General features: G+C 39.2%; 1 protein-coding gene across 7 annotated transcripts in view; it reads right to left on the minus strand.

Moving 5' to 3' along the window:
* The window catches only part of tead1b (TEA domain family member 1b), a 39,563-nt gene that overhangs the window by 10,443 nt on the left and 8,098 nt on the right, over positions 1 to 21,022 (minus strand). For 2 of the 7 annotated variants that reach the window (XM_028401148.1, XM_028401147.1), the window contains exons 3-6: positions 16,550 to 16,802; positions 2,854 to 2,918; positions 1,166 to 1,228; positions 1,013 to 1,075 (exon numbers count right to left, since the gene is read on the minus strand). In XM_028401148.1, coding sequence (XP_028256949.1) covers positions 1,013 to 1,075; positions 1,166 to 1,228; positions 2,854 to 2,918; positions 16,550 to 16,706 — 348 coding nt within the window. In that variant the 5' untranslated portion in view covers positions 16,707 to 16,802. Of the gene's footprint in view, positions 1 to 1,012; positions 1,229 to 2,853; positions 2,919 to 16,549; positions 16,803 to 21,022 lie in introns of all 7 variants that reach the window. The other 5 variants (XM_028401146.1, XM_028401145.1, XM_028401151.1 and 2 more) reach the window with 3 other exon arrangements.

A 21,022-nucleotide genomic window follows, 5' to 3' on the forward strand; every position in this document is an offset into this window, starting at 1 on the left:
CAGACATATTTCCTCAGAACTTCAGCTCTCAGCCACTCACCAACAGCCAATGCCAGCATGCTCCCATACATGTGCACACTTTCATTGTGGTTTTACTACAAATAGGACTACTGTAAAAAAAAAAAAAAAAAAAAAAAAACAGCCTGACCAGTAAATGATAGTGGACTCATGCATAGAATATTATTGTAACAGCTAGGGCAGATGTAAGACATCGGTATCAGCATATATCTGCCTTAAAAATGAAATATTGATGATTGGTCGATTAGATTGAGTTATTAGCCGTTTGTTCCACATTCCTATTTCATCATCACTACAAGTTTAATACACTAATCTCAACATATTCTTAGAATATGCTAGAAAATTTAGTTCAGAATTTCATAGTCATGAAGAATTTGAATCCCCTCCTTTACCTTTAGCAATACAATTGACACGTTTGTGGTTGATAATGTCTAAAACCAAAATATTGTTCCACTCAGTACTTGTACTTGCTTTTAATGCTAAGTAGCAAATCACTCTAACTGGTAAACATCAACAAGCTACCCTTCATCATGAGCATCTTAGCATACTTATGTCAACTCATGACACATGTGTTCACAATTTTTTTTAAAAAAAAGCACATTTATAGGATTGCTGCCAATATGTTTGTGGTTTTAAACATAATGTATTGGCCAGTATCATTTTCCTATTTTATATCAGTATCAGTTATTTTATTTCATTACTGGTCAGGTTCTTGTACAACACATAAACAAAGTCATGAATATGATGTGCATCCGCTCTCAAAGCAAAGGCTTGTAATGAAGAGTGAATGAATAGACAGGACAGTGACAGCAAAGCACATCTGAGTGCAGGTTAGAGGGGACTGAGGTGGTTAGACAGCCTGAACAAGATGACAGTCAGTAGAAGATTTGGGTTAGAGAGGAATCAGAGCACCGTGCATTCACTCTGTCACTACATGAAACAGGAAGTTAAGACGCACAGCAACCAACAAGCCCAAAAGCAGAAAAGCGCATACCTTTAGCTTGGAATGAAACTCACGAGATTTCCTTCTGGCAAGAACCTGAATGTGACTAGACACCTGCAGGGTAGGGGAGGGGAGGAAAACAAAGGAAGAGCCTGTAACCATGGCAATGAAAAGCCCCCTGCAACTGGGCAAAGCCAGACGTACCTTAATGGCAGCTTGGATTTCTCGAACTTTCTTTCTTGCTAAGACCTGTATGTGACTAGACACCTCCATTAAAAAGAGAAAAGGGGATAATAAAGAACAAGAAAAACCCAAAAAAAAGTGGATTACACATTTCTTTGTTTAAAATCACTTTAAGGAGATAAGGTGCATAACAGAAGCATCTCCAAACCACACACCAAGCTAACAGCCAATAAAGCGTTATGCTGTGTGTTGTCGTCACTTAAGTGAACTGATTAAGGAGGATGCAGGCCCCTTTAGCACACATTAAGAGCACACAGATGTGATCTGCTGTGTGCTGAATGAAAATTTGCTAGTCTAGTATCCTTACGGGAGTTGGGCAAGGCATTTCACTGGCCAAGTTTACCTCAGACAGTTCAAAATTATTTGATATTCTCTGATAAAACATTCAGCAGTACAAGCGGCACTTTGAAAGAGAAGTAATGTGTGTTGATGACAGCTTTGAGAGGTAGATTTACATTCTCCTCGGGCACTATTCACACAAATTACAACGAAGCAGGAATGAGTGATTCAACCTAAAAACATCAAGTGCTTTCTCTGCAGATATAATAATATTTACATTATTTAAAATCTTGCTGTTTGGGATGAACAAGATCAACTAAGCTGAAACAATCAAAACAATATTTTAACTATTTTTATAGTTTTCAAGGCAAGAATTCGAAACATTTTCTCAAATCTTAGCTGTCTTCAATTTATTTAATTTCATTTTCTGTGATATGAATAATTGGTGCAGCTCTGTTCAGCTTGTTCTCTCCAAAGATATTCAGTCTAGTATCACAGAGGAATAACAAGGTCATGGAAATAGTTACTTATTAATAATATATCTGCTGTGTTTATCTGAACTGACAAACATATCAATCAGCTGCATACAGCAGGACAGTACATGACATACATTTAAATGAACAATGAGTTTCTTGGTATAGCTGCAGACAAGCAGCTCTCTCAGTCTGACTCTGTGGAGGAGAGACAAACCACACAGCCTCTCTGGTTAAGACTGATCAATTCACACACAGTGATTGAATGTCGCTGTAGACATCAGCTTGTTTATCACTGTCATTCAAGTCGGTGGTCATACAGGGAATTTCCTGTTTAGGGGAAGGCTCCGTGGGCCTCACAGTGTTACCGGAGCACCACCAGCGTTACTCAGCATCAGGTAATGGAACTGCAAGAATCAACTGTGTTTTTAATTTGTTGCTATAATTCCCCTGAGCTGAGAACAATTATTTTTTAACTGGCACCTATTACTCTTTACACTGTCTATGTGCACAGGCTTAACAATTTAGTCATGAAGAAGCGTGTTTCTGTGCTAAGCATCAGCGGCTCTCTCCAAATGTCACAAATGCTTTTCTATGTTATAATATGTGACTTCTTTCAAGTTAAAATGAATGCTTACTGCAGTTCTATGTGTACTCAAAAGTGAAAAGAAGACTGACAATTCTGGGAATGTCATAATCGAGGGACATCTGTTCATGCAGCACTGCAGTGACAGGAGACTTGTCAGCCTCAGACGTCCCTCGGCAGCTTAGCATTGTCCCTATTCTCTGTCTTGCTTTGTTTGTCTCCTGCAGGTACAAAGCCAACGGTCTGCACACATTCATATGTGACAGCCCTGTGACACTTGTGAAAAAGAGACGTCGCTTCTCCAGTCTTACCTGCTTCCGGGTTCTTGTCTTCCCGGTCCGAAGTTTGATGTATCTGGCTATCAGCTCATTTCGACCTAAAAAAAAGGAAGAAAATGTGTTTATTATTTAAAAAAACAAAAAAGAAATCTGAAAAACCAGTTTGATGTTATTGCACAACACAGACGATGTGAACACAGATTTAAATGTATGACTTTAATCAAAGTGGATAACAAATCTTACATAATACTTTTAAATAAATAGAAACTAATCTAACTGCATGCAAATCAATACATGTGTACATCTCCTAAACTAACCAGATCCAGTTTTCCTGTGACAACAACATGCAACATTAGCATGAAAAAACAGCGCAGCCTTAAAATTAATCTAATTCTATCTCATTCTCTTCAAAGCCCAATGCTTTGAAAAGAAACAGACCAGGCTGTTCATAGTAATACAAAAAAAAATAATGGCAACTGAATATATTGGGTTTAAAACAGTGCAGCTCTGACTAAATTATAATTAAAGCATAGCTTTGTAGAGATTTCCAATTAACAACAGCCCCAAACATTCTTCTGCCCTCAGCTCTGCTCTAATTGCTGCAGCAATGCACATGACCCCTGCTTAGCCCTTTCATATGGTAATAACATGCCGCCAACCAAAACTATTACACAAATTATAGGTAAGGAGGCACTCTAATTATGTGTCCAGCTGTAGCCAACCAATGCCATGGATCTGCTCTGTGAAATTCACCAAACCCTCAATAGAATGAAACATTTTTCTACCTTTCCTTCATTATCAATTAAAGGCCTTACTTTTGTTAAGACACAATGGAGCCACAAAGTACCGCACATGTGCTAATAAGCCATATCTCAGGGAATCGGAAGGAAAGGCATTTCCGATCAACGGCAACACACCGGGGATGGCAGAGAGTAATAGTGCACAACAGTAAATCTCAGAGGCATAAATGTGGAGAACAGTGAAAGATGCTTGTTTGGTAATGGAAATATAAAGTAGCTGAATGCTTAAGTGTGCTAAATGAAAGACATGGCTGGTGAGGGTATAGGAGGTTGAATTACAACCCATTATATGCATATAGAAGGGCTGCAACCATTAATTAATATACCAATATTCACTTGATCAATCATTTAATTATTTAAGCCATGAAATGTAAGGACATGTAATCCCCGAGACATTTACGATCAAAGCAGAAATCAAGAAAATTCAATGATTAGATGTCCCTCATAACAGAGTGGATATAAATGCTGCTGTGAACCTTACAGAAATGTAAGTGAACAGTAATTTTATTATATTTTTTATAATCTCATAAGTATAACGCTGAATTTAGACACCATTCTTCAAAAGATAATAAAAAGTCACTGCAACTGCCTCTTGTTACTTTTTAACATCATGAAATATCCGACTTATTTAGTATTAAGTATGTATGGATGAGATGTCCCTCATACAAGGAAATCAGCCACCAGCAAAATTCAGGTTAAAAATGAAACATTTCAGGAACAAAATAGAGATTTCCTCACAAGTTGTTTGAGTTTGGAATCTGAACATGAATCGTTTAGTTTCTGGTAGACATTCCGATCTTACCCTTTTTAAATAAAAGGTCGATGGGAGTAAGAAACCTTACAAATTACAAAATGTGCTGATTTTATTCATAGTAAAGAAATATTAAAATTGGCTTGTAAAGCTTTTAGGCATTTTATAGCCTCTTCACCGTCACGGTAAAAAGGTCAAGTCTTTGCTCTGTGAGTTCAAACAGAAATTCTGTTCACACTTTTCAGTAACATGAGATCTTTGGTACCATCTGGCTGTCTGCCTCCTTTCCTACACATTGTGTGATGCAGCAGAGAGGGGAAGCTGCTGACCCTGAATCACCTGTAACACCGAACCCAGTCATGTGACCTCACAACAACAAATAAACAACATCTGTGGATTTACAGTTCCAAGATGCCTGTCCAGTGTGCCTGCAGTGTAAACTTCACCAGATGTGGCAGGGATCTGCACCATTTTCAATCATTCACACACAGTGGAAACACAACATGACAATACAGGCATTCATGCAAACTCCTGATTCCTAGATCAAAGCACACAAATGGCCAGCTGAAAGCTTGCTTACTGTTGAATAATTCATTCTTTTCACCAGGCTGGAAAAAAAGCTCAGTGAGTCCTGGCTAGCCTTGTATTCTTTTTTTCTTGTCCGTGTTTGTGCTGCAAAACAACAATTGTTGAAAAATAAAGTGCCTGTCCACATTAAGGACTAAAAAATGTTTTAGACATAGCTCCGAGTTTCCACAGCTGAATATACAATTAATATCTAAATATGCTTTACAAAACTACCATCAAGCTGTACATCCAAAGCCTTAAAATGACAGTTTTAGTCACTTTTGATTAATTTATTTAAGGTCAGTTTGGAAAATAAACTGTATAAAATTATAATATAAATGCTGAACAGATAATAAGTCATTTAAAAACCTTCGGAGTGCTGATATTCAGAGTGCTAATTAAATACTGCAGTAAACCTTAGATAAATGTGAATGAGCATTAACATAGTTTTATAGTATTTTTAGTATTTTAGAACAGCTACAAACAGCTGAAATGCAGTATATCATGACATTTCTCACAGTTATCAGGGCAGAGCTGAAGACCTACTTTTTGCTTCCTCTCTTCAAAATGTATTAGTGTTATTAGCTTTGGATGTTCGTCCCAGAGGGTTAAGTGAAGTGTAGCTCAGCCAGGGGAGGGCTTAGAAAATTAACTCTTTATGGGGTGTTCCTGTCACTCAAAGCAGTGGGAAAAGGATTAAATATTTATAGTGTTACCCCTGAGCAGATTTGTTCTGTTCAGCAGCTGGAGGAGCCTTCCACCTGGCCATGGTGAACACTCTCTCTCTCTCTCTCTCTCTGAATCTCAATGACTCTGGAGGATCTGCGACACATGAATGGCACTCCAGTGGCAACCCCACAAAGGAAATGGTGGCTCAACTTTCTCTAGGCCATCCCCAAGTAGCTGATTCCTCATTCAGTCAAAAATCCAATTTGGCCCCTAGTATCCTTTCTCCAAGAAACCTGGGACAGGCTCCCTCTGTTGTGAACAATGGAGTGTATTGTTATAGTCCACTGTGGGGCAACCTCCTCGATACCCCCACCCCAGAAATAACTTCCCAAAAACATCCCAAAACAAGCCCTTTCTTAATGAACCGGAATAAACACAAAGACTTGATCTGCTGATATACACAAACATAATACACATGTTTAACTACCTTTGTCTCCAAAAGACTAACAAATAAAGCAACACATCAGGAAAAAAACAGATACAGAGAAAAACAGATTATCTTCTCTACTGACAAATGTGTGCTTCAGTGTAGTTATGTGTAAAGCACATTTATTCCCTCAGATTTTGGAACAACCGTGTTCAAGCATTAGTCAGTTCAGCTGTAAGAGCTATTAGAGCCATTACAGAGCTTCTTGTTACACTGTCTCCTTCACCCTGTTGTTATAAGAGCATCACGGTAAACAGAAATGTGCAACAGAGACTGAGATTTTCGAGTAAAGCAAATGTGAGCAACACCGTTTATATACATCTTCCAGGATGTAAACTGCATTCTGTTTTATTATTCTTACAGACATTCCTACAGTGGAATACATCCTGTATGATTGTTTAACATCAATCTAAAATGGTGACTCTGGACAGAAACCTTTGTTCAGACAGCCACCAAACCTGACCTTTATGGATGATGATTATCAAACTCAATTGTGTAGCAGCAATGAAATATTTAAAAGGCCCCGAAACAAAGTCATCACTATTAGTTTGTTAGTAGCAATGTAGACAAACCTCACGCTAATTTGGTTATTTTACTTAAGAGTTTTATTTATATAAATCAACAATGAAAATATTATGTTACTGTACATTTGTACGGTGTTATCAAAATGAATATAGTACAAAATAAATAATCATATCCATATATAGTATATGGAGTTTCTCATATATTATCCCAGTGTGCAATCAGAAAACAGCACTGAGCAAGACATTCAAACACACAGGCTAATCATTGAATTCAGCACCAAAGATTTTATGAACCTGTGCGACATGTGCAACACTGGAGGTAATTTAAGTAATGGCATATTAAACGATTTAACTGGCTTGGTTACATCATTTGAGGGGAGAGAACAATAGTTTACTGCTCAGCTTCAGCTCTTTTTTTCTTTTTCTCTTTTTAAAAGCATCCATTTCCTGTAACAGCACAGTTTTTTTTTTCTTTCTCTAATGCGGGCACAACCACAGTCACATCTGGCCCAGCACTCACTGCCATGAGACAGCGCCGGGCCTGGCCGAGAGTCAGTCGGCAGATTGCCTACATGTGTGTGGCTTCTACCACTCGACTTTCTCTGTGCAGGGCCTGAAAGGGCAGCCTCAAAGAACCGAGCAACAAAATGATGAGACAGAAGATATATCGTTATGATTTTATCATCTTTTAATCAACCACTTACTATAACAACTACTAACATTAATTCTAAGTTATTGCTTCATAAGATACAGCATAAGACAGGATGCCTTTTTGTATTTTAAAGTGTATGCATGTCATATTATAGCTGCTACACAGATATTGTGAAAAAAATGCATTTGTTATTAACAGTAAGCACATTTCTCTGCTTCTTGTATGTGAGAATTTCCTATATATATATATTTTACCATAGAACTGGATTTCTTATGTAGTTGTGTAGACCACTGCCCTGTTGTGTTGTGTGTTTGTGTGTGTTTGTGTGTGTGTATGCGAGGGCCAGCACAAAGGCTCCAGCTTTCCTGTCATCCGTGATAGATGACTCAAGGGTCTCAGGCAGACATTAGCATCACAATAGACTAAACCAACAATATGAAGGCATTCAGCCCAGGTTTTGGGAATAGCAGGCAGGGGTAGGAGGGTAGGTTTTTTTTTTTTTTTTTTTTAACTGGAAATATCAATGGGAAACCAACGCCTGCCAAGTGAAGGAGAACCTGTGACTTGTGACTTCAAAGAAAAATTGACATTGTCCTTTTTGGAGGGAGAACAGCATGCTATCAGTTTAGCATTTTGTTAGCCCCGGCTGAGAGGTCAAATACTATGTTGGCAACCTGTATGATGAATAATTTCACAGGAATAAATCACGGACATCTGATAACATGGCAACGCAATTTATCATTCTCTTAATCCAAAACAAATACAACTAAATATAAAACATGTGCAGCTGGTCAGAACCTGCAGGTGTTTCCAGGGGAAGAGTCCTTTTAGTCTGTTTGATAAAAGTCCAGTTCAGCGTATTCAGGACACTGAAGTCATAAAAGTCCGCCAATTTCTGCTTAACATAACATCTGTAGCCAGTACACAAAGTGCTTCAACTTCCCCCATTGTTAGGCGATCACACTGGAAGCTTTGGTCCATAAGACAGACTTCAAGGACAGACATTGCATGTGTGATGCCACAATAACCATTAGCACTAGAACTATTCTTTGACACACAATAGAAACCCTTCCTCCTTCTTCTCATACAAATTCTCACACACAAAGTCCTCCAATGCTTGAGGGCTAAAATGGGAGTTTTCAAAGTTTTATCTTCTCATCAACTAGATGCTAATTATGTAAACATAATAACCAGATTCTGTGTACTGTAAAAACATAAATAGAACTTGTTATTGTTGTAGAACGTGTGGTGCATTTTATTGCTAGCTGTTGGAATTTCGCAGTTTCTTGAATAGGTCATTATTATGGTAATATTTTTGACATACTCTAATTCACATATAGCCGTCTAATGGTGTCTCATAAAGCTCTCACATACTCATGGGTGTTTCTCCTGTCCACAGGGAATGTTTGAATTCAGTCCTTCTTTAGACGAGTAAATCATAGACATGAAAACAAGAAGACCTACAAATTAGGACCGGTGAATTTATTTTCAGATTTATTCAAGATTTTTCACCCGGACACCCAGTGTTTTTTTTTTTAATAAACAGAACGAGACAGGGAAGTACAACTCTGTTTTACATAGTGACACACAAATCAGCTTGTATGTCATCCATATCTGCACGCAAAAATACACTCACCACAGCCTTCTGTTTCACTAACCAAAGTTCTACTCATTTGTGCTTTTTATAATGAATTTTCAGTTACACTTCTATGTGTAATAAATACTGGAGTTGCATAAACTGTTACTAGTGCCCTTCCTCTAGTTTGTGCAATATAGCACTGCCGAAGAATAGAGTGAAGGTTAGATGTAATGAAAGAGCTCTAGTCTGTATGTAAAGTGTCCTGTATGTCATTATTAAGTAGCAAAGTCGGAATCCTAGTGTTTTAGTGTCTGCGTCATGTTTTCATGTACCAATTAAAGCCAACAGATGTTTAGAAAATTAAGTGCATTGGTGGTTCCAAGTATCACCCAGAATTTAAAAATCCAGTCACGAAAATTAAGCTCTCTATATAATGCAGTGTGCAACTGTAATTAACAGCTCTTTAAAAATCCATTTTTCTCCTGACACCAAAAGAAATCAATACTTAACTTCAAATGACCTTATTGAGCTAGATAAAAGGCTTTATTGCAGGGGCTGGGTCAGGAGCGGTTGAGCTAATGTGTTAGCTGAGCAGTGGGGGATTAAAGGTGAGGTGTTCTCTCAAAATCTTACAAGACATCACAAAGCAGCAGGTCACTAACCTGAGCCTTCCTGGAGACACTGAGGGGATTACAGCAGCCAACCTCTGCTGAACTGTGCCTGTATTCAGACGTAAAGACAGCCTCTTTATCACTCAGCAGGTCCAACCCATTCTATTTCCTCTCTCCCTGCTCTACGCCTCTCAAACAAGGCCTGAGCTGAAGCCTGCTAGTCCCACTATGTGCAATATACTCACGGGGGACCAATTTGCACAGCCAGCCCTTGTCTGAATCACTCTATCAATTAGGAGCCACTGTGTTTATCATCACATACATTATTGTAGAGGCCGGCCTGGTCATTGTGTTGAGGTCTGCCTCTCAGGAGAGGGAAAGGGATGAAATAAATGACCAGGGAGCGCAGCCACAGTTGGACAGGCTGCTGGACTAATCTGAAAGGACGGCTGTAATTATGAGTCTCCCGAGGAACTGGCTGTGTGGCAAGTCCAATGTGTGAACATGGCGCTTACAGTCAGGAAGGTGCTCTGCCCCCCTTTCTACACAACAAAGTAAGACACTGAGTCAAATCAATATTTTCAATCTCTTGGGATCAATTCAGCATCTGAGCACAAAGGAAGACATGTTGGCTGTGACCAATATGTATAAATGAAAAGTCAAACTTAGTGGTCATGATGGGCTCTTATGCCTTCGTGGTCTTTTATAATCAGAGTCAAAGCACAGGGAGGTTGAACTGAAAGTTATAACAAAATCCAAGTTTGGAGAGAGGGGCACAGCGACACAAGTAAATGATAACACCACACATATCCAAGACATCATAAACACTTGCTGCTACATTATAAGGCTCGGATCACAACACAACAAGTATGATCATGTTATGGTCCTGGCTATGGTCCTTTATTTCCAGGGATGCTTTTCAGTGCTGAGAGACCTTTCTACACACAGCATAGAAAGACATGACAGTCTGTATTAGCACTGGAGTAGTCCCTGTGCTCTGGATGAGAGCATAACAGTGGCATTCAGATTCCATTCATATGTTGATTACACAAAATGGTCCCATCAGTATGAGATGATCTCATCAGAATAAAAGTGTTTCATCAATGAGATATGATGTAATCAGCATGAAATAGATGATTTTTTTCCCCTTGAAGAGAACACAAAAAAGTGACACTGCATCTTTAAGAAGACTGGAGTCTCACTGTGTTTTACTCAAACAAAAGCAGCCAATTGGGAACATGCAACCTGAAACCAGAAGCCTGGCTCAAAGGGCCTCACACAGACCTCAGAGCAGAGACACACCCCATGTACTCCCGATTCAGGCAGGCACAGAGCCACAGACTCCTATCTAACCATTCAGTGCCAACACTTCCACACAGTCAGAAAATCTCAAACAATGGCTCACAGATGAGTATGTTTATTTTTTTCCACATGGAAAGACACAGAGAAAATATATTTTTAAAAATCTAACTCGGATTACATTTCTACAGTACTGAAATATAATAAAATTGATTGGACTGTACACCTCGGGTGAAAGTACTACCCACATAGTGTGTATCCTCCATTCATTATGCCAGACAAATGCAAACTCTTTCCCAGTGACATCTCCTCACAGTCTGGTCAGCATCAGTGCTGCTTACACCTCTATCTCCACTGCCCCTGCTAAGCAGTCATGTGAGGCATAAAGCCTTGACAACATGAGGCGGTGGGCAGGAGACTGGAATCTCACACGAGTCACAACATGTTATGCTTGGTCACCACAACATGAACACAGACACGCACACACACACACACACACACTGGACCCATGAAATAATATGCACTTCAAAATCAATTCTGCTGCTCAGCAACAGGGGAGCTCTAAATGTGGATGCATTTTGGGGCCGAGTCTCATTAACTGCACGTTCAGAGCAACAGAAAAACAAATGGGTGATAAGTTAAAGATATGTAGGAAAACAAGGCATATACAGTTAATAACCTGCCCTGTGAATGCGCCTGTCGGCTGACTGCAGTTTACCGACCGCATACATGGTGTAAATCATCATGTGCTGGAGGTCCAGATGCATGTAGAAATGAATTAAGCTACTAAAAATCCAAACTGAAGACTATGTTACATTGTTTGAGAGAAACGATGTTCACTTTAATGCCTTGATTATAGTAGTCCAGTAGAAAACTGGATATGATTTATATTAGACAAAACTGAGTTTTGGTTTCAGCACCTCTCTCTCTCTCTCTCTCTCTCTCTCTCTCTCTCTCTCAGAGTGCTCCAGAAAGCTGCTTAGACCCCAGTATTATGCCACCTTTTGCTCACCTCTGCTCATTTATGAACAGTGAGCACTTTTAAAGGGCATGCCAGTGTTGGGTAATAGGAGGTAGGATGCCGTGTCAATAGTTTCAACCATGCCAGCTTTCACACACTGGCTGATTTTATACTCTGACGACCTGCGCAGCAACATATCCCGCCGTTCTGCCGATGTGCCTTTCACACAGAACAAGGTGCATTAAGGGCGCAACAGTCCTACAATGAAATGCTGTGTTAAAAGAGCATTATTCCTTCCCTCTGTTCTCCTTTTAGATTAGTCATATATTCAGTACAATCAATAATAATTTAACACCAATAACCATCTGTAATAGAATAACCTGTTGAGCGGACTTGCGTGTTTTTTGTCTCCCCCTTTGAGTCATAAAATCAGGCAGCTTCAGGCTTTGTACATGTTTGCGTCCTGTCACTGTCAGGCTGACAGGTTATATGACTTCACAGTGACCCATGATGTATAAATAACCAGTTTGAATCATGGAAACTCAAAATGACTTCTTTTCCTCATTATACCTGCATCTATGCTATTTACACGTTCAAAAGTTTCTTCTTTTGAGAAAGACATAAAGTAATTGGACTTTTTCACAAGCATGTGTGTGAAAACACGGTAGTCTTACACTGACAATGGCAGGGGAACAAATGAGGGATTATTCTGGAGGTGTGTGATGCCTCTCCTGCAATGAAGTTCCTCACACTCCATTCTTAGTGAATGCAGGTGACTCAGGGAGCCTGAGCTGATCCCAGAATTCCTCATTATCCGCCCAGCAGGGAGGATCAGGTCCGCTCGCTCTATCTCAGAGCATGCTCGGCCCGATGAGACGAGCCCCAGAGGAGCACAGTGCTGGGCCATCGGGGGCAAGCCAGGTCTGCTCATTATATCTAACTCATCCTTGGCATCTCTGCAAACCAAGTGCCACTTAGTTCCCACAGGAGGGGTCTGGGCTGGATCACTGACGAGATGGCAGAGCAAACAGCAGAATGGTAATAGGAAAAGCTTTACATCAAAAGACACGTGCACATGGAGGTCTGATGTCCAGCTACAATGAATATTCCAACATTTATGGAGTCACGTCTTGTATTCAACATTTGTTTTTAGAATAAAGACATGAATGAATAATATTTTTCTACTGCTACTGTTAATCAGAACCATTTAGATGCAGTAATGTAGACAAGTAGTTCAACTTTCCGCAATAGTTGGTTAGTCCCCATAAAAAACAAATTCATGAATTAAACAAACAAAACAAAAAACACACAATGTAGATGCTGTATGGCCTATGAGTAGATCACACATTTGCATGTTTAGATGTGACTTGAAAGAATAAAATCTATTTTTTTCCGTTTTTCACACTAACAGAGAAATTCACCAGTGTCATTTAGCTTGCTGGGTAGTGCAAATACATAACTCAATGAATAAACATACAATTTGAGTGAAGCGTGTTGTTTCATTTATCAACTCTATTTCTGGGCTAAATGAATGCAGCCTAGCACAGCAGGTGAAATATGCAAGTGTATAGTGCTAGGCCTCTGGCTAGGGGCCAGTGCCCCCCTCATTTCATTTCCCTTTACTTTTTAAAATATTCTGCTAAGTAAACTCTGGGGCCACGGGAAGTGCATCTATACAGATATAGCGTCTTCCACTGCAGCCACAATTAGCCTCAGGATGGGCACTACACCAGACAACACTGGTCTCCGCACATCCGAAACACTTCAGGTAAACACCACAATAAGCTAAGAAGCAGAAATTAGAAATTGTTTTGTACTGCAACACAGTTGCTATAGAGACTGTTGCTAATTAACTGCACTCTACCCCAGGATAACAAAGGGCTTAAGGGCACTCAGGGCGGCTCCTCTTGTGATGAGCTCTGTGTGTGGAACACTATGCCATCCCCAGGGTCTCTCAACAACAAAATACCTGTCTCCTTGTAGCCAGCTTTCATCTTAGATGCCATGAGTGGGTTTTGTGTGGTACCTGTCTGTGTTGTAAATCCTATGGATATAGTGGATGTAGCAGCACTATATCAGCCCGATGATGGTTAGATAAACACTTCTGCTGTAGAAATACAAATAACCAGATGGTTAAGGCAAATCAATCCCTAAGCAATGCAGTGGACCATTTTATTGGTCACCTGCCATCTCTAATGGCATTCCAAAGGGGTTCACCGATAACAAGAAAATCGAAAACTGCAGCATTCAGCACAATAATCACACAATGACATTTGTAAAGGAGCACATAGCCAGGGTTTGAATGTCCAACAGAAATTTAAATAGATAAGCTGTCTTTATACATATCTTCCACCACAAAGGATGATTTTCTGCCAAGTTATGATGATGTTTTTATGATGCTACCATTGAGAACTATTAGGATACCAAACCTGGCAAACTTCACCAGCAGTAGTAACTTAATGTGAGTGTAAAGTACTACATTTAAAAGATTTTATACATTGACAATATTTTAGAACATAATTTGTAAAGTGTATATTTATTTGTTCAAAAAAGTTTTAAGAAAAGTTATGACCTTAAAGTTATAAAACACATCAAGATCTGTTTTATAAGTAAATGCCCACTGAAGAAAAATATTTCCAAGAGTCTGTAATGTGTCGGTACACTTACAAATGCACTGATTTCTTTTTGTTAATAAAATAAATTATTATAAAGTGAAAAAAATGACGCCCTTGGGTTTACCACACACAGCAGTTCAGATAAAGTAAAATATTGAAATCTTTAACACACTTAGCATACATTTTTTCCCCTTCATCTAAAAGCCAGTCATTCGAAAGTGGGCATGGAGAAAATGTTAAGAATGTTTTTTTTTGTTGAACAGATAAAAACTGTAAGCACACTGATGTGGATACAAACTTTGTCAGAGCGGCAATGCATGACATATTACATACACTATTACATTAAAAACTGTTAGAACGCCAGCTGGGAGCTTCCGATTTATTCAGACAGTACACTCAGATATTCCTGATGGATCCAGATTTTATAAAGCACTTTTTTAGTTATAACCTATAGATTTAGATTTACTGCAGTACTTATTACTTATTATTTTTTATTTGTTGTCTCGCTATAACATCAAAAATGAGATGAAATTAAAATAGGCACTCCTCAAGGCTCATATGGATGTAAAACTTCAGAGTAAATGGAATCACACTGAAATGTAGTGTGACTCAGGTAAAAGAAGTTAAAGCACCCTACATCCAAATGGTATAAATCTGTAACGCCCACCTAAGTATAAAACATTACATGAATACTGCATCTAAAACATTGCCTTCAATGTAAGAAAAGCATTTCTATACACACAGATGTATTACTGTTGTTATGAACAGTTCTCACTCAGTGAGACTAGGACAGAGCCCAAGTACTCTGCTACTGCACTGACATCTGTAACCAGATACAGAGCACATCTGGCAGGACGAACCACTATTCAACCCTACAGTTGTCTCTTCAGCAGATTTTATGGTAGATTCAACACCACAAAAAACATTTCCTCTCAAATCTTTGAGGCAGTAATCATTTTAGAGTCCACAGAGTAAGAACACCAGATCATGGTTTTTAGATTGTGAGTTTGAGCTTTTATTCTGTAAGCTATTTTCATGGGGTAGATATTAGCATGTTACCTTTTGCCTAAGGTAATGTTAAATCCATGCCAGCCACAATCATTTTTCTGTTCATATGTTTATCTAATTTGATTTTGAGCAGATGGATACAGCTTACATTATGGTCTGCAGTTCAGTATTGATGTAAATCTTTGCTCTCTAAGTTGAAAGAAATCTTTAACAGACAGACTACCAGAAAGCATTTGTATCATATTGTGAATGTTTGCTGAGTAGAGAGAGGCATGCACTTAGCACTGCTTATTTATTACTCTAGAAAAAATGAATTTTCATGCTTTAATCCACAGCAAAGAGGCCGCTTCTCTGGCTGCCTCACTCTGTACGGGGACAGGGGAATTGGAGGAGGACACAGTGGGGAGGGCCCTGTTGTCTGAGCCCATATCTTTGTAGTGGCAACTGAGGGGTTTCACTGCAAGTCCCAGAATTTACATTTTGCTTGGCCGAAGGGGGTCACATGACAGCTGCAAGCGAATGCTCTAAGGGGCTTTTTGCTTTCACTTGACACTGACAGGCTGTGAGACAGTCCAACACCACAGAGAGAAAATATTCCCTCTTTCCATGACATCACCCAGCCAGGAATCGGGGGAGAGGAGGGAGGGGAGGGGGCACAGCTGGTGGCAGCCGCAGTACCATCTGCTACTGACTAATAGTTATTGCTGCTTTACTTATAAACTTGCACTTTGTCAACTACAATGCAGCCTGCACGATGACCATCACAGTCTTATAATATTGAACTTCTCAGCCCAGACGTTTTTTTTTTGTTCAAAAGGAGCAGCTCAACATTTTAGTAAATACTTCTACTAGCTTATTGTTGTCGTTGCTAAACAAGAAACTTAACTGAGAGAAAATCTATACAAGCACCCAGATTGTGGCCTTTTGAAGGGTGATGTGCCCGAGATTTCTTCAGCAAGAGCACTGACTTCCTGACCAAAAGAGAATTAACATATTAATCAATGAGCCTGCAGAAGCTAGTAGTTATTCTTTCATCTCTGGACAGCTTTGTATTATATGACAGACAAAAGTAAATCTGGTAAAACCAGGAATAATATTAATGTATTCTCTAAAATGTCAAACTGTTCCTTTGAGATCCTAAATCTATATCAGATCATCTACACAGACAATGCTTGGGTTAAAACACACAGACACATCTGTACTCACCATACATCTTTCCCTCATCAGACAGGATGATCTTCCTGCGCCCACAAGGAGGATAGATGGCCAGGGCCTCCTGGAAGCTCTGTTCAATGTCAGGGCTCCACACCCCCTCTGCATCATTGTCTACAGGCTTGTCTGCCGAGTCGCTCATCCTCTCCATGTCCTCGGCAGGGCTCTCGCTGCCGCTCCAGCTGCTGGGATCAATCTTGGCGGTTGGGCTCTCCAAGCTGAAGCCTGGAGCAGACTAGGGAGAGACCTGGAATTCCCAAACAAACAAACACAATCATCACTACCACAACAGAACAGTAGCTTCCAAAAATACAACACAGTACCACTGTTAGCTGAGAGGACAATATGGTGCCGAAGCAGCCAAACAAGCTCAAACATCGCCAAGAATGTTGTTGACTTGATTTATAATGGATGTTATGAGTTTAAGCAACTGAACATCTACCTTCCAGGACTTCCTTATTATTAAATAATGTAACACAGAGTAAATGGTTGAAACAAGTTTACAGATCAGATAAATACTTCGGTCTGTGAAGGGTGTTGTATAAGTTGTATATAAAAAATATTCACATCCCTCAATAGTACTGCCACGGTTTCAAAAACCAACAAGAGCACCATAGTTGTAGTTGGTCACATTTATGTTAAAATAAAAAGAGATATTGTTACAAAATATAGGATATATGCATTGTGGCTATGAGTACATACAGCACTGCCACAGCCCTCTCTCAATAAAAAAGACATCACACTCTCAAATCAACCAAGCTGCTCACACAGCTGGAGAAAGTCTCATCTCACACTCAGGTCCTGGCAAGGGCAACAAGCTGCTGGAGAAAATAAACTGAAGACTGTATCTAAATAGACAGCTTTAAATAACTTAAGACCTGAACACCTACAAGTCCACACATTAGAGTAAATGACCATTAAAGTGAGATTCTAGCTTTTGACCCTGGACTTCAAAAGACTATGAAAAAGTGTAATAAATTAAGTGTTTTTCATGGTCAAATCTTACTACACTATATTAAAAAATAGACAGATGTCAAGGATTTCTCTCAGTTCTTTATGTATGTCTGCTTTGAAAGTGTCACAGTAAACAAATCAAAAATCAAACAGCTCATGCACACAAGATTCCTCTGCCTTAATTAAGAGTACGGTAAATAAGACTTCTGCCAAGGCACCTGTGCACAAACCTATGCTTTCGAATTCACAACTTTCAGAATGGCAACTTCTGAGGCAGTTCCCATTAGACCAATAGGTGAAGAGGAGTTACTCTGACAGGCTGTATTAAGTTTTAAATGAATGTAGGTGTCTATACTGCACCTCTTCTGCCTCAGTCACACACTCATTTGGTATACAATTAGTCTGTCCTGTTCTCCATTTCTGCCTCATTCTCAAAGTCAGTACCAAGTGCCTTCATACTTTTTTTAGACCCACAAAGATAGAAACATACACAATGTGCATCAACTGGCAAAGTGTTGCTGCCCCTTCCTTTTAATTCACAATCAAACATACATAGCTTCATTTACTAACATCTCACTGTGATTCCCCTTTGCACTGATCTCGCCACATTTTCCAGACAACTGCTTCCTCCCTGAGCAAGATCCTATTCAAGCAGCACAAGCTGTCAGGAAGTGGGAATAGTAGCATATGTTTCTTCCAACATGTCAGTTCATGAGGGGGAAAGGGGGGGATGGGACCAAGCTGTTGGGGGAAAAAAAAACTCCCAGAGAGCCGAGAGAGCTTTTACTGAATTCCGTTTTTGTGTGCTGAATGCTGACACTGCAGAACTAACTCACAAACTGATGAGGGAGGGGAAACATTCCCATTTCAACCACTAAAATGCTGGGACTCTTTCTAGATGTGCTCCTCTCATCCCAACCAAATGATGAACTGGGCTCATCATCACATCCAGCTTCCATTTTCACAGCAAAATATGCCTTTAAAGAAGGTATCAGTTTCTGTCCAAACAAATTTCTAATGTCTAGTTTATTTAAACAAACTTTTTTAAATGCACAAAGTCACCCATTTGTTGGAGATAACTACAGCTAACTCTAATCTTCTCTCATCAAGATGGCAACCCTAACCTTCTATTAAATGTAATGCTCAAGGAAAAATTATTCTGTTTAGTCAAGGAATCTGTTTTACAATATCATCATTTTGTCACAGCCAAACTGTCAGTGGGAGCAATAACAATTCAAACTCGAGGAAATTTAAGTACTGGCATCAGGTGTGAATAGTTTTGTTACTATAATCTGATGTATATATCTATACTTTATGTGAACCCAAACTAATACAAAAAACATTGTTGTCACTTCTGTTTTTACTCTCTGTACATAACCAGATAAATAAAGAATACTTTATTTATTAATTTTAGTATTGTACAGTTTTAAAAACATGAGTTACTTGAGCGTTTCCATTTGCTAGAGCTGCACTGCATTTCTCAGAATCCTCTCTATTCCAGCACTAAAGCTTTAATACTTCAACTGAAATACCTTTGACGGTGTATAATGCTATTGCAGTACCTCTCCTCTTCATTCAAAGAATTGAAGAAGAAAATGTACTTTAAAAATGTTTTCCAGTGTCCTATTTCTACAATATAGTCTGAACAAGAGGCAGGGGTGCATAACATGTCAGGGTTAAAATGTGTTGAGTAAACAACACATTTGTATCACACAAATTCAAGGTAGCAAAGTTGAACTAATTTTTCACAATCTTGTAATTGCCAAGGCAATCTTATGACAAACACGGTCTTTCCATAAACTAGAATCCAACAGACAAAAAGACACATGGCAAAAATGAATCCAGTATCAGTGATGCTGCCCCAGGTGGCTACAAAGTCTTTGAGAAGGGCATTAGTCTAACATCAGATCAATGTCTTCTGGATGTCGACTGCAGAGATCAGAGATAAAGTAAAATCAACAGAAATAGTAACAACTTTCAACTAGGGGTGGGCGATATGGCAAAAATTTTATATCACGATTCTTTAATGATAAAATCACGATCTCGATTTTATCACGATTTGTTTTTACATTGACGCTAATTTGCATGTTTCTGTGTAAATGACTTCAGGTAGCCTACTCAAAAAAAACTATCAGTAGATTTTAAAGGCAAACAACAACTCTGATAATGTGCACTCAGTATTAGTTTTCAATAAACATGAAATAACAATTACAGAACAAAATGAAGTTTTATTTCAAATAGGTTAAAAAGAGGACTAATGTAGTTCTGTAAAGTATTATTCAACAGTCATTTAAACAGACTGAAGTGTGCCTCCTAAGGTTAAACAATAAATACAGTATTGAGACTTAAGTAACTCTTAAAGTTCAATGTGATTTAGAACAAATGATCAAACTTTGATGGGAATCATATCTAAGGACAAACGGAGCTGCCGTTGTCTCCTCTGTCCACCGTTTACTAGAGTCCTCATATGGAGCCTCTTCATCAAATGCCTGCATTATTGTTTTGGTGACGTCATTAGCTGCTGCCTCTGTCTGCATCTGATGTACACACGCGGCCCTCCCACTGCGCACACACACACACACACACACACACACACACACACACAGGTGTAGAAGAGCTGCTGAGGACAGAAACAGCAGCGAACCTGAATATAACGAGCTGGTAATGTTCAGAGAGGTGGGCGCGTACGTGCTCGTAGCATTAGAATACATTCGTTTACACGCGGCCCACTGCGACACACGTCGCGCGAACACACACACAGACACGGGCCTAGAAGACACGCCGCTGCGCAGAAACAGCACCGAATATAAAGGTGGAGTTCGTTTTAGGGACCAGTTCCTCCGTTCTCTTTTCGTTTTCAGCCGTAGCTTCCTAACAGGGAGGCTGTCACTGGTTGGTCGTGTTCACATTAAGCGCACTGAGAGTTTGACGAGTGAAAAAACTCATGCGTCTGCGCGAACATAGAACTGCAATTAATAGAAGGTGCTCTATGGACGATAAAACGATCTGTCCGTTCTGGTAGATCGCCGATACGTTCAAATCCTTCACGATCATTTATCGTCAAATCGCACAGCCCTACTTTCAACCCACTCTTTTAAGAAATGACACATTGTTACTACATACACCTACTGTAAGGGCCAATCAGAGGTTCTGAAATGATGACGTTCCTGCAACAGAGTATCAGTATTAGTATGTTTTGTGTCTTTTGTGTGTAATTACTTGCTTTGAACTTAAAGAGTCATTGCACTGTCGCTTCGTCTATCTTTTTTCCAACATTTGGTGGCTACAAATAACAAATGTTTACAGAGCGTACCACTGTGGACTAATAATTTATATGAACATGAATAAAACATGAGGGAAAGCTAATGCAACAATTTAGCATTCATCCATAATTAATTAAAGGACTTAAGCATTTCTTGTTAACAATTAACAAACATTATGTATAATTATAAATTATTTGCAATACGATGATGTACAGTTCCTATAAAGTTATGTGCGGAAATGTAAATAATA

The sequence above is a fragment of the Parambassis ranga genome, chromosome 3 (genome assembly GCF_900634625.1).
Source record: "Parambassis ranga chromosome 3, fParRan2.1, whole genome shotgun sequence".
Lineage (NCBI taxonomy): Eukaryota > Metazoa > Chordata > Actinopteri > Ambassidae > Parambassis > Parambassis ranga.